The sequence below is a fragment of the Eumetopias jubatus genome, unplaced genomic scaffold, assembly GCF_037043125.1.
Source record: "Eumetopias jubatus isolate StellerSeaLion01/CBP00866 unplaced genomic scaffold, mEumJub1_p1.0 scaffold_6, whole genome shotgun sequence".
Taxonomy (NCBI): domain Eukaryota; kingdom Metazoa; phylum Chordata; class Mammalia; order Carnivora; family Otariidae; genus Eumetopias; species Eumetopias jubatus.
Genome location: NW_028274812.1, coordinates 31686636 through 31706806, shown reverse-complemented (window position 1 = coordinate 31706806; position 20171 = coordinate 31686636). Strand labels below are relative to the sequence as shown.

Sequence of the window (20171 nt, the reverse complement as noted above, 5' to 3'; positions counted from 1 at the left end):
TGGTCTTTCTTTCCCACTCACAGTCCCCTTTAATATTTCTTGCAGGGCTGGTTTTGTGGTCACAAACTCCTTTAGTTTTTGTGTGTCTGGGAAACTCTTTATCTCTTCTTCATTTAGGGACTGAGCATGGTGTGGACCCGCTCTGATCCTCTGGCGGATGGCCTTGCCCCACTGTGGTTTGTCCCAGAAAAGCAGTCGCAGGACTGCACAAGGGCTTGGAGTTTATGCTAAAGCACAGCAAATAGCTGGCATCCCGGTTAGTTGCCCTCTGGCGCCTCTTCTTGTTTGCTAATGAATGCAGCCATTCAGTGGAGTCCTCCCACTCTTTTGTTCCCTGAGAGGCAGGGCCACCTCTCCCAAATGTACTTCAGGTAGGGGAACTGTCTCTCCCCGCATGACCCAGGGGATCCTCAGAGGATGCTTCTACTCTCTGACTTCTGTCCTCCATCTCCTTCACAGGAGCATCGCTGTGCCCACCAGGCTTTACCCTGGTGATGATGCAGACTTCTAAAACTAGACTTTCGGGGTGCCTGGGTGGCTCAGTCAGTAAGCGTCTGCCTTCAGCTCAGGTCATGATCCCAGGGTCCTGGGATCGAGCCCCGCATCAGGCTCCCTGTTCTGCGGGAGGCCTCCTTCTCCCTCTCCACACCCCCTGCTTGTGTTCCCTCTCACTGTGTCTCTCTCTGTCAGATAAATAAATGAAATCTTTAAATAAATAAATAAATAAACCAGACTTTCAGCTCTGCTGCTTGTAAAAACTTGCTATAATCAGCCCCTCTCATTTTCTCAGTCAATGGTTTTGGTCAAGTGCTTTTCTTATGTAACCCCCCACATGCTGCTCTCTCTCTTTCTCCTCTCTGTGATCAGGGCTCCCTCCTCTCCATAGCATCCACAATTCTTTTCTCCCCTTAATCACATCACAGCACCTCCTACCTTCCATGATGTGGCCTCTTTTCTCCCTCTAGTTGTGCAGGTAGTTCTCTCTGTCCTCAGATTGAGTTCTTGGGTGTCCAGAATGATTTGAGAATTATCTAGCTGTGTTCAAGGGAAGAGGCATGCATAAGGTCCTCCTACTCCTCCACCATCTTAACTCCTCCTTCTCTATTTGTATTTATACTTCTTGGGGTACACTGTAAATGTATGTGTTTCATGAAACTTTGGAAGCTTTTGGACATGACTTTTCCAAATATTTTTTCTCTATCTCATTCTTTGTCTTCTTTTGGCACTCCAATTGCAAAAATGTTAGAAATATGCATTTAATTATACGTATGTTAGATTTTTTTGATTTTGTCCCACAGATCATTGCAACTCTATTCACTTTTTTTCAGTTCAATAGTTTTTCTCTCTGTTCTTCACATTGGATAATTTCAGACAGTTTAAAATTCACTGAGTCCTTCTTTTGTCATCTTCAGTCTACTGCTAGCCCTTCCAATAAATTTCTCACATTTTATTTTTTAATTCTCTATTTGATCTTTTATAGTTTATGCTTTTTCCTATTTACCCATTCATTATGAGAATTATTTTTTTACATTCTTGAGCACATTTTAATAGCTGCTTTAAAATTCTTCTAATTTTAACATTTTGATTATTTTGGATTCAGTTTCCACATTGCCTTTTCTCTTGTGTAAGAGTCATGTTTTCCTGTTTCTTAGTATATGTAATAATTTTATACCATATCAAGGGCATCATGAGTAATACATGGCACGGACTCTGAATGTTGTTTTCTTTCAAATAATATTGATTTAAAAAAAATGTTATCAAGAGTTAACCTGCCTTGACTTACACTTTATATGTTTCCCCAGTAGGAAGCAACTGAAATTGCTGTGCATTTGTTTCACCTTGGCTACATTACTAAGAATCTGACCCACATATGTGTAGTTTAAAAGCCAGCCATTTAGACAGAGTTAATACATAGAATAGTGGTCTTCCTTTTTCAGAGTCTCTCCTTTCTGGGATTTTCCCCGAACCTCCATTTCTAGTAGATGTGGTCGTTCTAAACTCTGTTCTCTGGTTTTCTAAGAAGTAAAACAAAATTTTGACAATTAGTTGCCCCATGTGGCGCTGACTGGAGTCTGCCCTTATACTAAAAGCCATAAAAATGGGAGGTTAGCCACTACCATTCTTTTTTCAAGCGTTGACCACCATCCTCACCCTCCCTCCCCCAGTTCTGTCTACTTTTGGTTACTGTTCTTTAGGTAGTTGTTTGAAGTTTTTTAAGCATACATTTGTTATCTGCAAGATGGTTAGTCTTGCAGAAGCTCCTAGGAGTTGTGTTGTATTTTATTATGTGCTGGATTAGGTGAAAAATCTCCACATAGTCAGGTAGTTTGAGAAGCACTGCCTTACAAGATTTTCCATAGCTCCTAGCTCCTATAACCAAGATCCTTAAAACCACCCTGTTTCTACTATTCCTCAAACCTGATTACTCAGCAAACCCTTTAATTCTCTGAGCCATCTAATAGCTTATTGGTAGATTCATTTTTTTTTATGTTGGCCATAGGTCATTCAGTTGTATGCAAAGAACTATAATTGATACAGTATTATCCAAATTTTCTACAATGAACATGCTTTCTTATTCCAATATAAGAAAGCAACGACTGTCATTTACAAATAAAGAGATCATCTATAACTTGGAAACACAGGAGGAAATTTGGCATCAGCTATAACTCAGTGTCATGTGCTGAAGTCTTATGATATCAAAAAATGAACAGAGCAGACTGCATAAGTGTTCAGCATTTACTAGACGTTAAAATTGTTGCAAAATGATAGTATAGAATGTCCAAACCAAGAGTCTTTAAGAGCATCTCATTCAATTCCCCATTACGTTTTGCAGATGAGGCAAGAAGAGACTAGAAGTATTTTGACCAAGGCTACAGAGTCAGAAAATGATAGAGAAGGAGTCCACATAATGAATTCTCGAATCATCAGTCTGCCCTTTAACTTCATTGTTTGGGGTTAGAACGGGTTAGGTGACTAGGGCTTTTTTCTCTCTTTAATGTAGCCCTAGTTCTAAGGACAAGAGTGGTCCTGGTTTTATTCCAGTGGTTCTCTAATAAAAACTGCAGTTATCGAACACATTTTAGAGCATCAGGACCCAATTATTCAAAAGAAATGTTACACAGATAACAGCAGATCTAGTCTAAAGAAAGCAGCATTGGGGTCTGGAGGTCTACACACTCAGGTCCTCCTTGTATCCCAAGCGAATACATTTAATGTGAATTCAGGGTTTGCTCTATTGGCCACTACTCTTTCATTTATAAATTACCCGTGTTGCTGGTTTATAATTAGTTTATTCACATACCTTAAGTGTTATCTCTAATTATCTTCCTCAGTATGTTTAGTTCCCCCTAATTCTGAATCTGCGCTGTAGCAGGAAGTAACAGCACCCAAAGAGCTCTGGGGAGGATCTGGTAGCAATAACAACAAGGACAGAGCAAACATTCTTAGTAAGACCTATGAAAAGTTTGGGGCACCTGGGTGGCTCAGTCAGTTAAGCGGCTGCTTTCGGCTCAGGTCATGATCTCAGGGTCCTAGGACTGAGCCCTGTGTCTGGCTCCTTGCTCAGCAGGGAGCCTGCTTCTCCCTCTGCCTTCTGCTCCCCCTTCTTGTGCTCTCTCTCTCACTCTCTGTCTCTCTGTCAAATAAATAAATAAAATCTTTATAAAAAAAGACTTACGAAAATTAGATGAGAATCACACAACCCCGCAAAATATGTAAGCTGTTAACATAGGCTTCATACTCAGCTTTTCAGTCATCTAGCCCCATTCTTTCCTATAACCATTTCCCCTCTAAAGACTAGGTTTTCCAATTAAAGGCCTTACATATTAACTTTACAAGCTATGACCAGGTGTCTTTATTAATTCCATTCTTATTCATCTCGTTTCTTATTTTCTTTTTCATTCTCTTCCCTCTTACCAACTTTTCTTTCTTTGATTCTTCCCTTGATATAACAGGATTCTATCTTCTTTGGCCTAAACCTCTCTTCAGCAACAACTCATTTTCTGCAGTATGTTTAAAACCACATGCTACATAAGCCAAGACTAGGCCTATATGATCCTGAGCTGCAGCAAGATAATATTTCCTGAGTTTTCTCCTATTTCTTAGCTCCCATTTCCACCCGTTGGGTTTATTTTCTATCCCCTAAAGTAGGGACATTTAAAAAGTTTTCAAATTAAACATGGTTTTCTTTTAAATGTGGTTTTCTGGGATGCCCAAAACCTCCCACTAATTCACAAGAGATGTTAATTTATCTCGCTCTAGTTCTGTAGTTACCTATAGTTTTCAACATGGCTTTCTTTTAGGTATGCCATCTACCCAATTGCTTCTTTAAACTTATTTAATTTGATGTGTTTACGCAGTACACATTAGTTTGGTTATTCCAATATGCAAGTCACTGTACTAAGTGCTGGGTCGTTTAGGGCAAGAGAAAGTAATACTTAAGAACCTTTCCATATATATTCTTTCTTTCTTTTAAAGATTTTATTTATTTGTTTGACAGAGAGAGAGAGCACAAGCAGGGGGAGCGGCAGAGGGAGGGGGAGAAGCAGCCTCCCCGCTGAGCATGGAGCCCAACAAGGGGGACCCTGGGATCATGACCTGAGCCGGAGGCCAACGCTTAATGACTGAGCCACCCAGGCACCCCTCCATATATATGAAGTTCTCTATGAGATAAATAACTACATCCACAGGCACACTGGTAAACACTTTAAAAAACCATCCCATTTAATCTTCACAAAATTTTATAGTACTATCAGGATTTTGCTGGCTCATAAAAGTAACTTGCCCAAGGTCACAAAGTGAGCTGAAATTTGAACTCAGCTCAGCTGGTCCCTATCACTCCAAAATATAAAATCTTTAATGGGCCCTGACCCAGCTTCTCTTCCCAGCTCTGATCTTCCAAGTTAGTTTGCTGTAGTTTAACTCAAAGATCTTTTCTATCATTTAATCTGTCCTATATCTCTTCTTCTGACATCTGTTATAGGCTGAATCGCGTCCCCCTGAAATACATGTATTCAAGTTGTAAACCCCAACACCAGATATCAAGAGCCTATTTGGAGGGTTGTTTTAAATGTAATTAGTTAAGATGAGGTCATAACAGAGTACGATGGGCCCTTAATACAAGGTAACTAGTATCCTTGGGGCACCTGGGGCACTCAGTTGGTTAAGCATCTGCCTTCTGCTCTGGTCATGATCTCAGATCCCCTCAGCGGCCTCCCTGTTCAGCCAGCAGTCTGCTTCTCCCTCTTCCTCTGCGCCCCCTTCCCCATTTGTGCTCTCTCTCACTCGGTCTCTCTCTCAAATACATAAATAAATAAATAAATAAATAAATAAATAAATCTTTAAAAAAAGTTAACTAGTATCCCTGTAAAAAAGAAAAGTTTGGACAAAGGGAGAATATCATGTGAAGATGGAATTATGCTGCCACAGCAAAAGAACACCAAGATTTCTGGCAAACCTCCATAATTTAGGAGTCAGGAAAAAGCAGATTCCCCCTCACAGCCTTAGAAGGAACCAACCCTGCAGACACCATGATTTCAGACTACTGGCCTTCAGAACTGTGAGATAATAACTTTCTATTGTTACATAACAATAAAAAATTATTTAAAAAATAAAATAAAATAAAATAAAATGGGCAGAGGAACTGAATAGATATTTTTCTGAAAAAGATATACAAATAGCACATGAAAAGATGCTCAATATCACTAATCATCAGGAAAATGCAAATGGAAACTAAAAGGAGCTATCACGTCACACCTTTAGATGGCTATCATCAAAAAAAAAACTTTCTATTGTTTAAGTCACCCAGGTTTTGATACTTTGTTACGGCAACTGTAGCAAACTAATAAAATATCTACAAGATCCGGAATGCAAATTTCTACTGTTCTCTTTTTCTGCCTAACACTGCAATATTCCCTTTCTCCATCTATCCAGCTTTTTAGCACAATGAAGTAGAATCAGTTGCATTGTTCCCAACTTCAGATGTGAAGAGTTATTGAATTCTGTGATCATCCACATTTGGGCAATCATTCAAATGGATAAGCAGTTGGAAACATGTCCTTTGAAGTCCATTGGGCTCAAATACCAGTTTCTGCATTTACTAGCTGTGTGATCTTGAGCAACTCTCTAAGCTTATTTCCTTCCTTTGTTAAAGGAGGCTAATACCACCACCAACATGTAGGGTCTCAAGGACAATCAAGGGAGAAAACATAATAATTTAGCACATTAGTTGGCACATAGAAAGTGCTAAACAAAATCACTTACTATTATTTATTGTTCCTAAAACAAACTTTAGAATTTACCTTTCATGGGTATTTCAGATGCTCATTTGTGTACTTTTTATAAGTATTATAATCTGCTCGTATAAGAGTGACTCTGGCATTTAGTCTCTAGTATTGTCTTCCACCTTTGGCAATATCTAAAATTGAGAGGCGGTAACTTTAAGCAAGTGAACTAAAAAAATTTATATGAAAGAATCCTTGAATCACCACTGTGTCCTTTAAGTTCATTCCTAGGATTAGAAACAGCTATATACTAGAACTTCAAAAAAAAAAAAAATTGGTCTGGTTCTAAGGAAAGAGCGTTACAACTGACAGAAAAAGTATTCATAAGGTGAAATATTAAGGCATAGGCCCATGATATTTGAATCTACATAATAGACTACCAGCTGCTAGAAGACAGAAATCAACAACACAAGTGAAAAGGTACTTAATTGTTTTCCCTCTGTATAAATACATTGTTTGCAAATTATTATCCCCTTTTATGTTTCTTGAGTTTTTACCAAATTCTCTGCCTTTTCTCTAAGATTTGTTTTGGGGGGGCACGGAGAAATCTGATATGAAATCTAATGCTTAGCACATTAACTTTTATTAACTTTAGATAATTAGAAATTGCTTAAACTACCACATTCTCTTTTGGAAAATACAAGTGGTATGATAACTTCCAAAAAAGCCAAGGAGGCATCCGTGCCTTTGCCTTACTCTCTCCTTCTCTTAGAATACCCTCTCCTTTTCTCTCATGCTCCCTGTTTGGAACTCTTTCATTTGTTGTTGTTTTCCTATTTTAAATGTTGCCTCAGACTCAAATTCATCTTTCTCTTTCCACATCATCCCCACTCTCTAACCCCCCTGCCACTTTGTACCTTACCTGTGGCGTTTAGGTATTCTAATCTTTGGTTCGAATCTTAATCCTACTACAACCTGTGAGAGCGGCAGAAATAAATCTCATTCTTATAAACTCCGTAGCTTTTTTTTTTTAAGGCAAATGTTCAATAGGTAATTAAGTCAACAAATAAGTGAGCAGCCTTTTAGGATGAATTATGAATAGAAACAGCTGAACACTTTAAAAATGAAAATCTGTAAGCATTCAAAAAGGTAAAAATGAACTATATACATTTACTAAAATTCCAGTATGTCTCTGTTGTTCTGGTTAGTTCTGCCCCGCACTCACGTTACTCATTTTTGTTTTCTCACGGCACTCGTCTCACTGTATCCACGGTACCGGCACTTATCAAAAGGCACTTATCAAAAGCCTAATTGCTGACTGGCTTGGAGACTTGTCAGGAGAGGAAGTTAAAAAAGAAGAGAGAGAGACTGTGCTGAGAATACGCGGCCGTATTTCATATATTTGCGTTTTTGAAATGGGCATAGGAGAATGGCCAAAAAATGCAAAAATCAAAAGGCTTTTTCTGGTAATAAGAGTTCTAGGGTCCTCAGATTCCACGTCTAACTCCGCCAGTCCTGCATGGCAAAATTAATTCCGGATTTCTCAAAGACCACGTTCTCATCACTATTATTCCGGATCCAGTTCCTGTGTCTGGCACATTGTAGGCGTTTTTAATGCACCTACTGAATCCCGATTTGCACGGGATTATGAATTTAGGGGACAATCTAGCTTTAAAAAAAAAAAAATTACATTTAGAACCAACTACATTTAAAAACCGTAACGAACCACCCTAACCCTAAGGTTCCACTCTACTAACACATCGCCGGTGAAGTGGAATTTACTATCTGCTTAGTATTGAAAACGTGCTGGCTTTCGTTTCACAACAAATGTGGATCACCCACAAAACGACACATTCGCAGACATTTAGAGTGACTTAGAAGCGAAGGGAGAGCGTGCCATGCAGGAAGGCCCAATTAGTGAGGCCGACAAAAAATTACAATGTAGTGTGACAAAGGTTAAAACTGACTTAGCGAGGAAATCAAGGGCCAGAGACTTAACAAGACAGCGCAGACGCGGTTGGCCCCTCTCGCGCTCCGTATAACGAGCTCTCTGGGCCTCCGTAGGCCACGCCTCTGGCGGGGAAGAGTGGTGTGAGGCTGCCCGCGTTGGTGCCTGTTGCGCGTGTCAATAACCAGCGGCGCAGAGTCAGAAGACTAGGAATACTCTTGTCTCAGAATCGCCTCTATCCGGAAACAGAAATTCTCGAGGCCCGGCACCACCAGAGCCACCTCTTTCATGAAAAGGAGTGCACATGCGCACAGGGGTCCTGGGAAGCCCTTAAATACCGTCATGCGGGCGCGTACGACCTCTTTCCCTGCCGCCGCCGAGACGCGCGGAGGCGGAAGGTCGCGGTGAGTTGAACGAGGTTGGGGTGGTAGTTGGGGTGTTTTCGTCGCGTTTGGCGGGGATTGGTTCTTGGCTGACCTATTTTAGCTAATTGATTTCTCTTTGTATTTGTATTACAGCGCAGTCAAGATTCGGCTACACGCGTAATCCACCGCCATGGCCGAGGAAGGGTGAGCCCAGGGTGGGGGGTCTGGTGCGGGGAGGGCGTGGACAGTGAGGGGGCGGTGCCTTAAGGGCACCCGATGCACCTCGTATGATTGAGTCCAGGGTCTTAGGTGTTGTGTGGGGAAGTTACTGATGGCTTTCACTTGATTTGCTGCATTTCAGCATTGCTGCTGGAGGTGTAATGGACGTTAATACTGCTTTACAAGAGGTGCTGAAGACCGCCCTCATCCACGATGGCCTAGCACGTGGAATTCGCGAAGCTGCCAAAGCCTTAGACAAGTACGTGTATCAGTCTCAATACTGTGGGTTGTTGGAACCGGAACAAAACTGCAACCAAGGGAAGAAAGCGTGAAGTTCATGGTGTTAGCACAAAAGTTCTGAATGGCATCCGTCCTACAGGAAACCTAGGAAAAGGTATCAGAACTCAGATCTATGTAGCCCACAAAGTTTGTGGGTTTCTGTTTGGAATGGGAATGAGTATTTGACTTAACTACAGTAAGACTACAGTGTTTGAATGATGACTTAAGTTGTCGGATACCCCTTCACTCTTTTTATGAGTGAAACATAACAGTCTGACAAACCTGTAGGTTGTGTGGCTAATTCACTTAAAGGATAGTTAAGAATCCTCATTTAGCAGTTTGTAAAAGTCGAACCATTAAACTAGGGAATTTCAAGGTAATGTTGCGGAAGCACCTGGACTTTCAAATGAGAAAGTAGTAGCTGTGGAAATAAAAAATAATGGAGCATTTATAAATACATTCGTTTAGTTTTGGGGCTGGTTGGGCAAAACAACTGCAAGTGTTAAGTATTTGAAAGTGCACTAAAATTCATTTTAGTGCACTTTTAAGAATTTCTTAGCCAGTAAATGTAAGCTCATTCAACTCACTTTGGTGTAGACTAGCGACTTGAATCCACTGGGAATAGCACTCTTGTTGGAAATCCTTCAGGTCCTGGTGTGTTCCCTGCACTATTTGTGCAGTGGCAGTGCTGCACATACTAATTTCTGGGTAACAACTCTAATAGAGGTAGTTTGTGTTTCACACGATAGCTTATAAACGTGTTTTAAGTGGCTTGCAAGAAAGCATGATACTGCTTTGCCTACAAATTGGTAACTAATTTTATATAAGCTTAGTATTTTGGGGAGTTACTGGAGGCTTGATTTTGTCGATGAATGGATCTATGCTCTTTAACAGGTTCCTCAAACTGAAGCATTGTATTTTCCAGTGGGGTGTCGCTTGTGTTTGGCCAGTGATTGCAAAGATACATCCCTTGTAAAAGTTCCGAGAGTAGTAGATGCAGACCTGAGTTTTAGCTTATGCTGGATTTTGCGTTTCAGGCGCCAGGCCCATCTTTGTGTGCTTGCATCCAACTGTGATGAGCCTATGTATGTCAAGTTGGTGGAGGCCCTTTGTGCTGAACACCAAATCAACCTAATCAAGGTAAGTTACCTATTTATCTGAATTAAGAGCTGTTTTAGCTTAATGAAAATTCAGCCAGTTAGGGTTATGTCTTGATTAATGCTGTTTTATCTGATAAGTAAATTTTGTAAAGTGTCTTTGCTTTTTGGTGGTGTGAAAAACATCACCTAGACTTGTTATCTTGGATTGCAAAGCTAGTAACAGAAATGTTCTATTCCTGCAGAATTAATTGCCAGTTTTGGTGTTGGTATAGAACAGAAGTGAGGTAGAGTGCTTTTAGGTGATCTTGGGGCTGTACATGATGACAACTGGCTCCCTCTACTGAATTGCCATGAGGAAACTGCCATGTCACCCTATCTGACTACAGCTACCTTTTGGGTCTGATTAATTGTCAGTAGCATTAATGTTTGCTAATATGGTGATTTTTTTTTTTCTTAATTCATCTCAATAGGTTGATGACAACAAGAAACTAGGGGAATGGGTAGGCCTCTGTAAAATTGACAGAGAGGGAAAACCCCGTAAAGTGGTTGGTTGCAGTTGTGTGGTGGTTAAGGTAAGTCAGTGTTTATCTCTGGGGTGAAAGTTGTGTTGGGAGCTGCATGATTCTGTGCAGAATTTTAATTTTTCAGAAAGTCGGGGATGTCCTAAGAAATGTGTGATTTTCAGTATTTTACAATCTCTTTTTCTGCTTTTGAGTAGAGGAAAATAGGCTGTAATTAAGCCAGCCAATTAATCTGCTTACCTGAATGTGTTTCTGCAGAAATTGAGAAAACGCTGGCAATAGGAATGCCATGTTACGAGCCTTAAAGACCTTGAAGTCCTTAAGGTCCCTGAAAATGGCTATAAGAAATTTTAATGATGGAAACATTTTCATAAGAAGTAATTCTGTGAAGCTTCAACATAACTAGTGCTAACAACTTGGTAGTTTGTAAATGTTAATTTAAAATTTAAAAAAATTTTTTTTTAGGACTATGGCAAAGAGTCTCAGGCGAAGGATGTCATCGAGGAATACTTCAAGTGCAAGAAATGAACAAATAAACTTGGTTTTTGTTCCACACCTGTTTTTTGTTTTTTTTAATTTGGGGCAATAGAATAAGGTCCGTTAGCGACAGAGAAAAGATAATCATTGTAGAATTGGCAAAATAACTGGAAACCTATTTATCTCCTCCTGGTTTCTAAATGAAAGCCTACTCTAACGGGTCAGTAACTAAAGTGTTATAAACTGAAAACAGGATGACCTAAGTAAGGATAGTTGTACAGTGATTGACAGCCAGGGTTTCTTAAGTGTGCTGTTTGTCACAATGAAGACTAGACAGCCTAGGACCTGGAAAAATGGGCTGAGGCTAGTCATGGTGTGGGTGTTAACTTCGTAATCCTGCAGCTTGATGGCAGGCTGAAAAAGCTGAACAAGTTGATCAAAGAAAAATACAAAGGTGGTCAGGTTTGGATTTAGACTGTGGGACACAAAGGATGTCCAGAAGGGCATATGGATGTACCCATTAGAAAAGGTCAGCATGTCCATGGTGTTTGTTAACCCTTGGTGTTACGTGTTAAGCGCAGAAGCAGGATATGCTTCAATATGCTCAAGTCTCAAACTCCACAGGGAGAGTCAGTGATGACCCATGTATTTCAGGCCTGGACCAAGTTGGTGCAAGCATGAATTAGGATTAATGGAAATGTTAAAATCCAAATCCTTGCTAAATTGCTAGAGCTAGGGGATACTTTGAATTTCTCTACACTAGTTTCCTAGTACTGCTGTGTAGTTACGGGGGCACATAAAGCTAAATGGGAGCCAGATCTGGTTTTGAATGCTCACTTGTATTTTTTTTGTATGTTAGGAATTTATAGGTTCAAGCCTTTTCTAAAGCCTGCCTTTAGATAATGTAGCAACCTCTAGTATCACTAAAGGCTGCTTGTTCTCTGCCTGGTTCCTACTGTGGTGGAGTGAATGGCCTCAATAGCCCTAAAGCTAATGTAGTTCATAAAGCCTTAAGGATAGTTGCCTTAGATACTGTATCCTGGGGTCCATCTGCTACCATTAAATGTAAACCCAAGCTATCTGGAATTTTCAAAGGAAAGGACTTTCTATTTGCTTTGAATTCTGGTTTGTATCAACATCTATGAAGCAAACAGTTGAGTCTTAATCTGGCACTGAGCTGTTGATGCAGTAGCAAAGACCCTCTTTTCCAGCATTTTGTTAGGTTTGATGGTTTGTGGGAATTGTGTAGCTCATGCTAGGGAGGATGGCTGAGTACAACACTGCATTTCCATTTTTTCACTCAGGCTGCTTTTGAGATTAGTGTGTTGGGAAAACTGAAGCTGAACTGCTGAATATTAACCTTCCACCCTGACTTAGATCAGTATTGGGTATTTTTTGATATCTGCATATCCACTGACCCCCCCGGTGGAAAGCCTGCTTAAATCTCTTTAAGGAATACTCGCCTTGACTACATCTACCACCTTACTGTGGCTGTTACTCGAAATACTGCTCATGATGGTTTCCATCATTTGCTTTTGTTTTTTTGGCTTTTGTCCTCTGTTAAATGTCAGCGTGGTCACCAAGGTCTTTATGGTTAAATTCAATAGCTTCACAGCCTTTTTCTCTTCATCTCTTGTATTTTCTAGAATAACTTACTGTCCATACTTGAACACTGTACCACGCTTCCTCCTTGGTCCCGTCTCCCTTTCCACTAGAACTAGAGTTCTGCTGTGGCCCTGTTTACTTCCGTGCAGCCTTCCTGGGACCTTTCTTGTAGCTTCTGCCCTAGATTCCTTTTTTCTAAATCTGAGTTCCTGTTTCAGTTTTTGTCCATTCTAGGCAAATGGTGTGCACTAGGGAGCACCCCGTGAACACCCACTTGTACCTCAACTTTTGTATACCTCAAAGTGTACTTGATCATAAACTGTTCAGTTAGAGGTAAGTAGTTAATATCTAGTGTATCAGGCTTTGCACCAAGCATTTACCACTTTTCAAGGCAGAGGCGTCCGGCGTCTGCTCCTGCCTTTCTACCTTGTATATCCATCACAGACTTCATTGATTGCAGTAGCTGCTCAACTAACGCTGTTGTCACTGCTCACTTCATCTTAACGTCCACACTGCTCTCATGTGGTTACTCTGCTCTCGTGATTATGAGCTCATTCTGCCCGAACTGCAATTTTCTCTGGCAGTCTACTCATCTTTCAAAACCCAGTTGAAATGTAACTTCAACCTTCTGATTGTGATTCGTCTGTATAGCTTACATGGAATTCACAAGGCAGCTCATCCATGCTCAAGTGCTAAGGCTGAAGCAGGTGTTCTTTTTGATGGGAAAATGGTAGTTTGTGAAACCAGTTGCTGTGTGCACTCAATCTTGAGGACTTCCCTCATGGACCCAAACATACCTGAGCCAAGCACTATACTGTTTTATTGCTCCTATGGTCAGTGAGACTTGGGCATTCCCATTCACCTTGGCTGTAAGAAACCTCCAAGCCAAATACTCTGTTTTCTTTGTCCTTAACTATTTTACTTTAAATTTTTGCTTGGTCCTGGTTTTATTAAAATTTCTATTACATGTGTTTTTGGTAAGCCACTTTAAATGCTTTTTTAAAAAAAAAAAAACCCAGAACATCCATAGTGGAATAATGACGGGTGTATTAAGTTGGTGTCTGTTAAAAACAGGAATTTGTTCATTTTCAACTGGGTTATAGAGGCAATGGCGGAACCGTTGTGCAGGCAGAGTTTTAGATGGTTCAAGGGGTATGTTCAAGTAAGCTATTAATGCCTCTTGATGTATACCTGAGACCCACAGAGAAGGAAGGTGAGGGTATTTAGCCAAGAAAGGGAGATAAGATCACAGCTTTCATCACTCCATGCGGATGATGGGACGGGCTGAGAGGGGCTAAGGCATTGTCTTCCCAGTCAGTCCTCAGCTCAATCCACAAGCCAGAACTTTTCAGGCAGTTAAGTTCCGGCAAGAGCAATGGAAGCATCATGGCCTGGCTGAGGAGGTGTCCAAGATGGTGGCTGCCAGCTTCTTATCAGAGAATCTATTGGGTGAAGTGTGACTCTGCTGGTTGCCAGGTGCTGGGGGCGGAGGGGTGATGGAGGTCAAAGTTGAAGATAATCTTTGGTCAGGCATTTGGGACTTGGGCTATATATTAATGCATCAGTGTCCAGAAGGATTCAGACTGATGCTCACTCCCCAGGGGCGAAAAGTTTTGCGTCCTTTAAAAAAAAAAAAAACATGGCTTGTGCTTCACATAGCACAAACACACCTAAATTCAAACTGCTTTATCACCAGCAAAGTGTTTCAGTCAACTGTTTATCTAAACCCTGCATGACCTAACCACAGTCTGCTGATTGAAGTTGCATTACAATCTGGCTTTTGCTTGGAAAGGCTTAGAAATGAAGGAGGAAGGTGATCCTGAGGATTCTTTACACAAAAGGGGCAATTTTCTCAGCTTTTTCCTGGTTTGCATGAAGCATTCCTTAAGAGTATCCCTTTGCTTTTGTTCTTTGACTCCATAGTCACCATCATCACTGCATTCCTAAATTGGTTTCCGCAGCAAATTAGCTTTGGACAGGGAAAAGTGCCGAAGAGGAGAGAGAGAAGTACTTCTGTAGGTAGAAAATCTCTTTCAAGTCTCTTTATGAACTAAACTGGGTTGTGAAATATGTAAAGGTGGAGACACTGGTGACCATCCCGTGGCCCTGCCAATCCAACAGGTTCTGTTAACTACTCAGTTTTTGATGATAAAGGAAAAAAAATTGTACAGCATCAATTCAGAATGCCCTTAGTTAAGAGCACACATTTATTGACCGATTACAAGGAAAAGCATGATTATAGCTATTAGTATGTCACAGGGCTATGAGAATATACTTTTTCTGGCGTTAAAGTAGGAGAATGATTAAAACCTACAATTACATGATGGGATATTACAGTGCCTAAAAAACAGACAATATGAAGGACATTTGTTCATATACTTTTAAAGCAATATTCAAAATGTACAATAGGACCACATTTTGTAAAAATAAAGGGATATAAGGACATACATCAAGGTTTTAGTGGTTTCTGAAAAGGTGGGTATTTTGGTTTACCTTTTGCTTATTTTTTCTTCAACGTATTGCTTTTGTAGTAAAAACTAAAGAAACGAGATAATGGTATAGGGCTCTCTTTGGATTAAATTAAGTACTAATATAAAAGTTAAAAAAAATAATGTGAACAAGTGCATTTATTTACTTGTCTACTAAAATAGCAGTTGGTTAAAACACAAGTTTAAAAGGCTGAACTCCGGGGCGCCTGGGTGCCTCAGTCGTTGAGCCTCTGCCTTCAGCTCAGGTCATGATCCCAGGGTCCTGGGATCGAGCCCCGCATTGGGCTCCCTGCTTGGTGGGAAGCCTGACTTCTCCCTCTCCCGCTCCCCCTGCTTGTGTTCCCTCTCGCTGTCTCTCTCTCTGTCTAATAAATAAATAAAATCTTAAATAAAAATTTTAAAAAAAGGCTGAACTCATATTTAACCAGCAGAGGGCAGTAAGAAGCTGGTAGCTGGTGAGGGACCTATCCGAAAACAAGCACTAATAAAGTTCTCCCTCCCACAGCACATACACTAAAATTGGAGCAATGCAGAGAAGATTACCGTGGCCCCTGCACAAGGATGACATACAGACTCGTGAAGCAGCACTAACTACAGCAGGCTCCCCATAGGAAAAGCTTCTCCTCCCACCCTGAAGTAAGATTATTGGGCTTTAGTTTACTACTTCTAGCTGAATTTTTTTTTTTTCCCTGATATTGCCGAATCCAGGATCCCATGCTGGTGAGGTTGTTTCATTATGTGCCGGGAGGCTGTCAGTAGAGGTGACTGGTTGTTTTATATACAACTAAGACATTGAAACTCTGCAACACATTCCTAGCGAAAAAGGTTTGGGTCCGTAAATGTATGCTTCTGTTAGACTCCTTCTCTTCCTCCCATTGAGATTTGTCTAGAGCTACCTGAAGGCCAGAAGGTTTCAGAGCAGGCCAGTTTTGGAAAATGGGCATAATTTGAAGTGTACCAAGGTAACAGATGTATTTTGGAGATTACAGTCCACACTGTAACTCTGTGGAAGCATTGACTTTGTTCCATGCTGTGTTTCCGGTGCCTTGTATAGTGCTCGGTGTGGTAGGCACTCAGAGATTTTCTGTTGGATAAACAGATTTGACCTGCCTATCTATCTAGTAAGTTAGCTAGTTAATTTGTGGGTTTTCTTCTCAGGCTTAAACTCCCCAGCTTCTTTTGACACTTCAATTTCTCATGTTCCTTTTTTTCTGGCAACAACAGTGAATCTCCCAAGCCGAGCCTCTTTTAGACTAGAATGGTGCCAAGCTGTCTCAGCCTCCCTTCACTCCAGCTCCACTCTAGGGAGCAGGGCAGAGAAATGTATCCTATCACAATATGGGGTACAGAGCTCTAAGAGTCTGAAAAATCATTTTAAAAGCCACTTTGAGACCTGGGAACAGTAAAAAGCACGTGAATTCAGTGAAACTATTTTTACATTGCAATAATTTCTTTTTGAAGCCTATTTATTAAGACACATGCCAACAGCACAGTATTGTACAAATGATGTGAATTAAACCTTACACAAATGTAGTATTTGTTTTTTTATTTTTCCTTCTCTCAACTCAACTGCCCCCAACTAAAATTTACAAATGGATATAAAAATCCTGTTTGTACCTGGTTGGCTTGTTAGTGAAATACTGAGTGAAAGGCCTGTGATATTTCACAGTGCTGCCACCAGATTAAAAGGAACAAAATGCACATAAAGAAAGAAATAAATATGATATTCATAAGGGGAAAATAAAATATTAACATACAAAAGGCTACAAATTAAAAGCCCTGTCTTCGCTTTTGGATTTGATGCTCGAATATACTTCGTGAGTTCCAGGGGTCAGCAGATGTTTTGCTAAGTGGGTGCATGTTGTGTCTTGCTGGGGGGTGCTTACCCACTCATGGTTTATAAAATGATGCAGTTATGCTGTTATTTCAGGAGGGACTACATGTATAATTTTTAAGAAGAAATAACCTTTTCTACCCCCACCCACAAGCTGCATTTTGGAAGGCAGCTATGCTCACTATACCCCCAAGCCACGCCACCAGCTGCATTTTGATATCCAGTTCAAAATTTTGTATTCTAAATTTCTGTCATGTAAAGAATCTGAAAACTTTACTCTAAAACATGGAAATGATAACATGCATGATGTGAACCATACAGAAGCAGAATTGGGAGTCCTAAATGGAGAGGAATCAATGTATAGTAAATCTTTCAGGTTTTTAAGTAATTGTGATCAAGGCATAAAGATCATCCTTGTTAGGACCTTGATTGTGGCCTAGTGTTGTCATGTGAAGCCGGCTCATTCAGAGCATTCCAGGGAGTGTGGCTGCCATCTGCAGCACTGAGTAATAGAATACAGGACAGATGTAGATGTGGCTAATGTTCAGTGACAGCCTGAAACTATCGTGTTGGGTGGCAGTAAAAATCAAACAGGTAAGAAATGAGTTGGTCTTCTAGTAAAACCGCTGAGTGCATTTCTCCTATCGTGACTTGAGAACAATGGGCAACGGTTCCTTTAATGAAGCAGAAACCTGCCTGAACAATGAGTCCCAGGACTTTCTAGACATGACAATTTGGAAGTAAGTGTTCAGTTCATTTGTGGCAAATGAAGGTGACGTTTTAAAAGCAAACTTTTATTTCTGGGGCCTGGGGGTTAGAGAAGAAGAGGAAGGAGGGGGAGGAATGGGGAAAAGATACAGAAAATGGGAGAGGGAGTTGTAGGGACCAAGGGCCGACTGCCCCAACATGGGACACTTTGGCATGAAGATTATTTTTGAGTTAAAGGCAATCAAAACCTAGTAGATTCAGGAAATGTTCTTAACTTCCTCCACAATTGTCTAAAAGAATTTATTCATTTTTTAAAAAAGATTTTATTCATTTTAGAGGGGAAGGGGGAGAAAGAGCAAGCATGAGCAGCAATGGGTAAAGTGGGAGGGAGATGGAGAAAGAATCTGAAGCAGACTCTGCACTGAGCATGAGCCCCAGGCAGGGTTTGATGTCACGACTGCAAGATCATGACCTGAGCTAAAACCAAGAGTCTGACGGGCAACTGACTGAGCCACCCAGGTGCCCCTAAAAAGAATCTAGATGGAGGACTTGTTCCAGAAAGAGAGCTATCACCACAGATAACTACATTATGATGGGAACTAGGTGTAGTAGAGAGCGGGGAGCCTAGCAAGGCCTGTTTGATCAGGGTCCTTGGTGTCCCATTGTTTCTGAGCGGCCCAACAAACATTCATTTACCAAACATTCACTCTTTTTCATCTTCTTGTGAATTGCATTCCATCCCTTTGAAGTCCCAGACCCCTACCCCCTTCTCCTTAGCTCAGAATGACATATATACCTCATTTTGCCTGTCTTTGGAATTTCCATGTCTGTGTGGATTCCCCGTACATATGAAATGAAATTTTATTTTCTCTTGTTAATCTGATTTTGTTTAATTTGATTCTTAGTCCAGCTGAAAGGACCTTGAAGGGCAGAGGAAATTCTTCCTCCTAGACAGAGGGAAAAAGGAGGTAGGGAGACAGACACAGAGAGAGAGAGAGAAGAAGGAGGAGGAGGAGGAGGAGGAGGAGGAAAAGGGGAAGAAGAAGGAGAAGAAGAAAGGAGGAGGGGGAAGGAGAAGAGGAAGAAGGGGAGGGGAGAAAGGAAGGCAGGGCGGGAGGGAGAGGGAGAGAAGTGTATGTTTATAATTTATATATAAATTAGTAGAAAGAACTTATTTTATTAATTTACTCCACACATTATTTTCCTCAGTTAAAAAAATGAATATCAACATTTGCCTTTGATTTTGGAAGGTCAGCTGTCACTTAACATTATAAATCATTAGTTGAAACTGCGTATAAATGAGTTGCAGATCACCTGACCAGTTCCACTTTTCTTGCGTTGGCTAGAACTCCAGTAGTTGTTTTCCCTGGTGATCACATTCTCAACTGCAATGGTGTTTTATTGAAATGAAAGTGCTCATAGTCATTCCCAGTCCCCAGACTCGTGCTTGGTGTGTTAAAAATTTTTCTCTGAGCAGCAAAATAAAAAGTTATATCCTACTTGCATAGGTTAACTCCTGTCTTCCTTGTAAAGCATTGAAATTTGGAGGTTAACAGCCAGCTTGGATGAAAGAAGCAAACTCTTATTCAAGGAAAAAAATACATTTAATAACATTTATATTGCTTTAACTAAACTGGAACACAAATAACCAAGCAAAATCCTCCCAACACACAAATAACATGGAACCAAAACAAAATTGAGTGCGTGGGTATGTAAACTGTGCCTTTTAGCCTTCTAATTCTAAATCTTTGATTATTGTCTTGATACCTTGATAATGAGAGTCAAACAACTGCGCAAAGAAATAACAGACCTTTCTTTTATTCTATCATTTTGTCATTGTAGGAAATCCCCAAATTGCTTCATGTCTCATTTGAGTCCTTTGAAGAGTATCTAACAGGAAGGGGCTCTTACATAATTCTAGGCTCTTAGACTTAATCATTTAGTGAAAAAAATTTTTTTTCTATTATACCTATCGTGATCACCTCCTAAAGTTACCTTATTGCTAAATGATACAAAATTTAGGGAATTTTAGTATTCTACACAATGACACAAGTGATATTCTTTAATACTGTCATCTAAAGTAATCATAGCAATTGTGGTAAATTATTTTCTGACAATCAGTAGATACCTTGCCTCTCTTACCATTACTGGTTGTGTTATGTTTTTGAAGTAACGGTGGGCTGACCAAAATGTGACCTTGCTACTTTCTCCCTATATTTCTGGAGAAGTTGCTCTCTCTTGCCCAGAAAGAATTGGGTCTGGAGTTCAGGCCTGAAGCGACAAAATTTTTCCCACTGTAGACTCTACTTGCGGTTAGAATCCAAATTTTTAAGATGAAAGGACCTGAGGAATAGTTTTGTTTGATTCCCTCATTTTCCAGCTGAAAAGACAGAGTCCCAAATCCC

The 20171-nt window shown here is 40.4% G+C and overlaps 1 protein-coding gene and 4 non-coding genes across 5 annotated transcripts; all 5 read left to right on the top strand.

Moving 5' to 3' along the window:
* The first annotated feature begins 8492 nt into the window (after positions 1-8492).
* RPS12 (ribosomal protein S12) lies at positions 8493-11208 on the top strand. The gene is made up of 6 exons (XM_028125393.2): positions 8493-8573; positions 8688-8738; positions 8896-9012; positions 10070-10172; positions 10603-10704; positions 11119-11208. Exons 2-6 carry the CDS (start codon positions 8725-8727, stop codon positions 11179-11181), a joined length of 399 nt encoding a protein of 132 aa, XP_027981194.1. The 5' UTR covers positions 8493-8573; positions 8688-8724; the 3' UTR covers positions 11182-11208.
* LOC114225674 (small nucleolar RNA SNORD101) lies at positions 9242-9314 on the top strand. The gene has a single exon (XR_003612613.1). It is a non-coding gene; the product is annotated as a small nucleolar RNA SNORD101 (small nucleolar RNA).
* On the top strand, positions 10443-10519 carry LOC114225676 (small nucleolar RNA SNORD100). The gene has a single exon (XR_003612615.1). It is a non-coding gene; the product is annotated as a small nucleolar RNA SNORD100 (small nucleolar RNA).
* On the top strand, positions 10870-10999 carry LOC114225675 (small nucleolar RNA SNORA33). The gene has a single exon (XR_003612614.2). It is a non-coding gene; the product is annotated as a small nucleolar RNA SNORA33 (small nucleolar RNA).
* Positions 11209-15713: 4505 nt separating the features above from the next.
* LOC114225673 (U6 spliceosomal RNA) lies at positions 15714-15820 on the top strand. Its single transcript, XR_003612612.1, has one exon. It is a non-coding gene; the product is annotated as a U6 spliceosomal RNA (small nuclear RNA).
* Positions 15821-20171: the final 4351 nt, after the last annotated feature.

What these genes read in the sequence shown, in the direction of transcription:
- RPS12 (XM_028125393.2), top strand. An exon ending in ACCAAATCAACCTAATCAAG is followed by an intron (nt 10,173 to 10,602) that starts GTAAGTTACCTA and finishes TCATCTCAATAG; the next exon opens with GTTGATGACAACAAGAAACT. An exon ending in GCAGTTGTGTGGTGGTTAAG is followed by an intron (nt 10,705 to 11,118) that starts GTAAGTCAGTGT and finishes ATTTTTTTTTAG; the next exon opens with GACTATGGCAAAGAGTCTCA.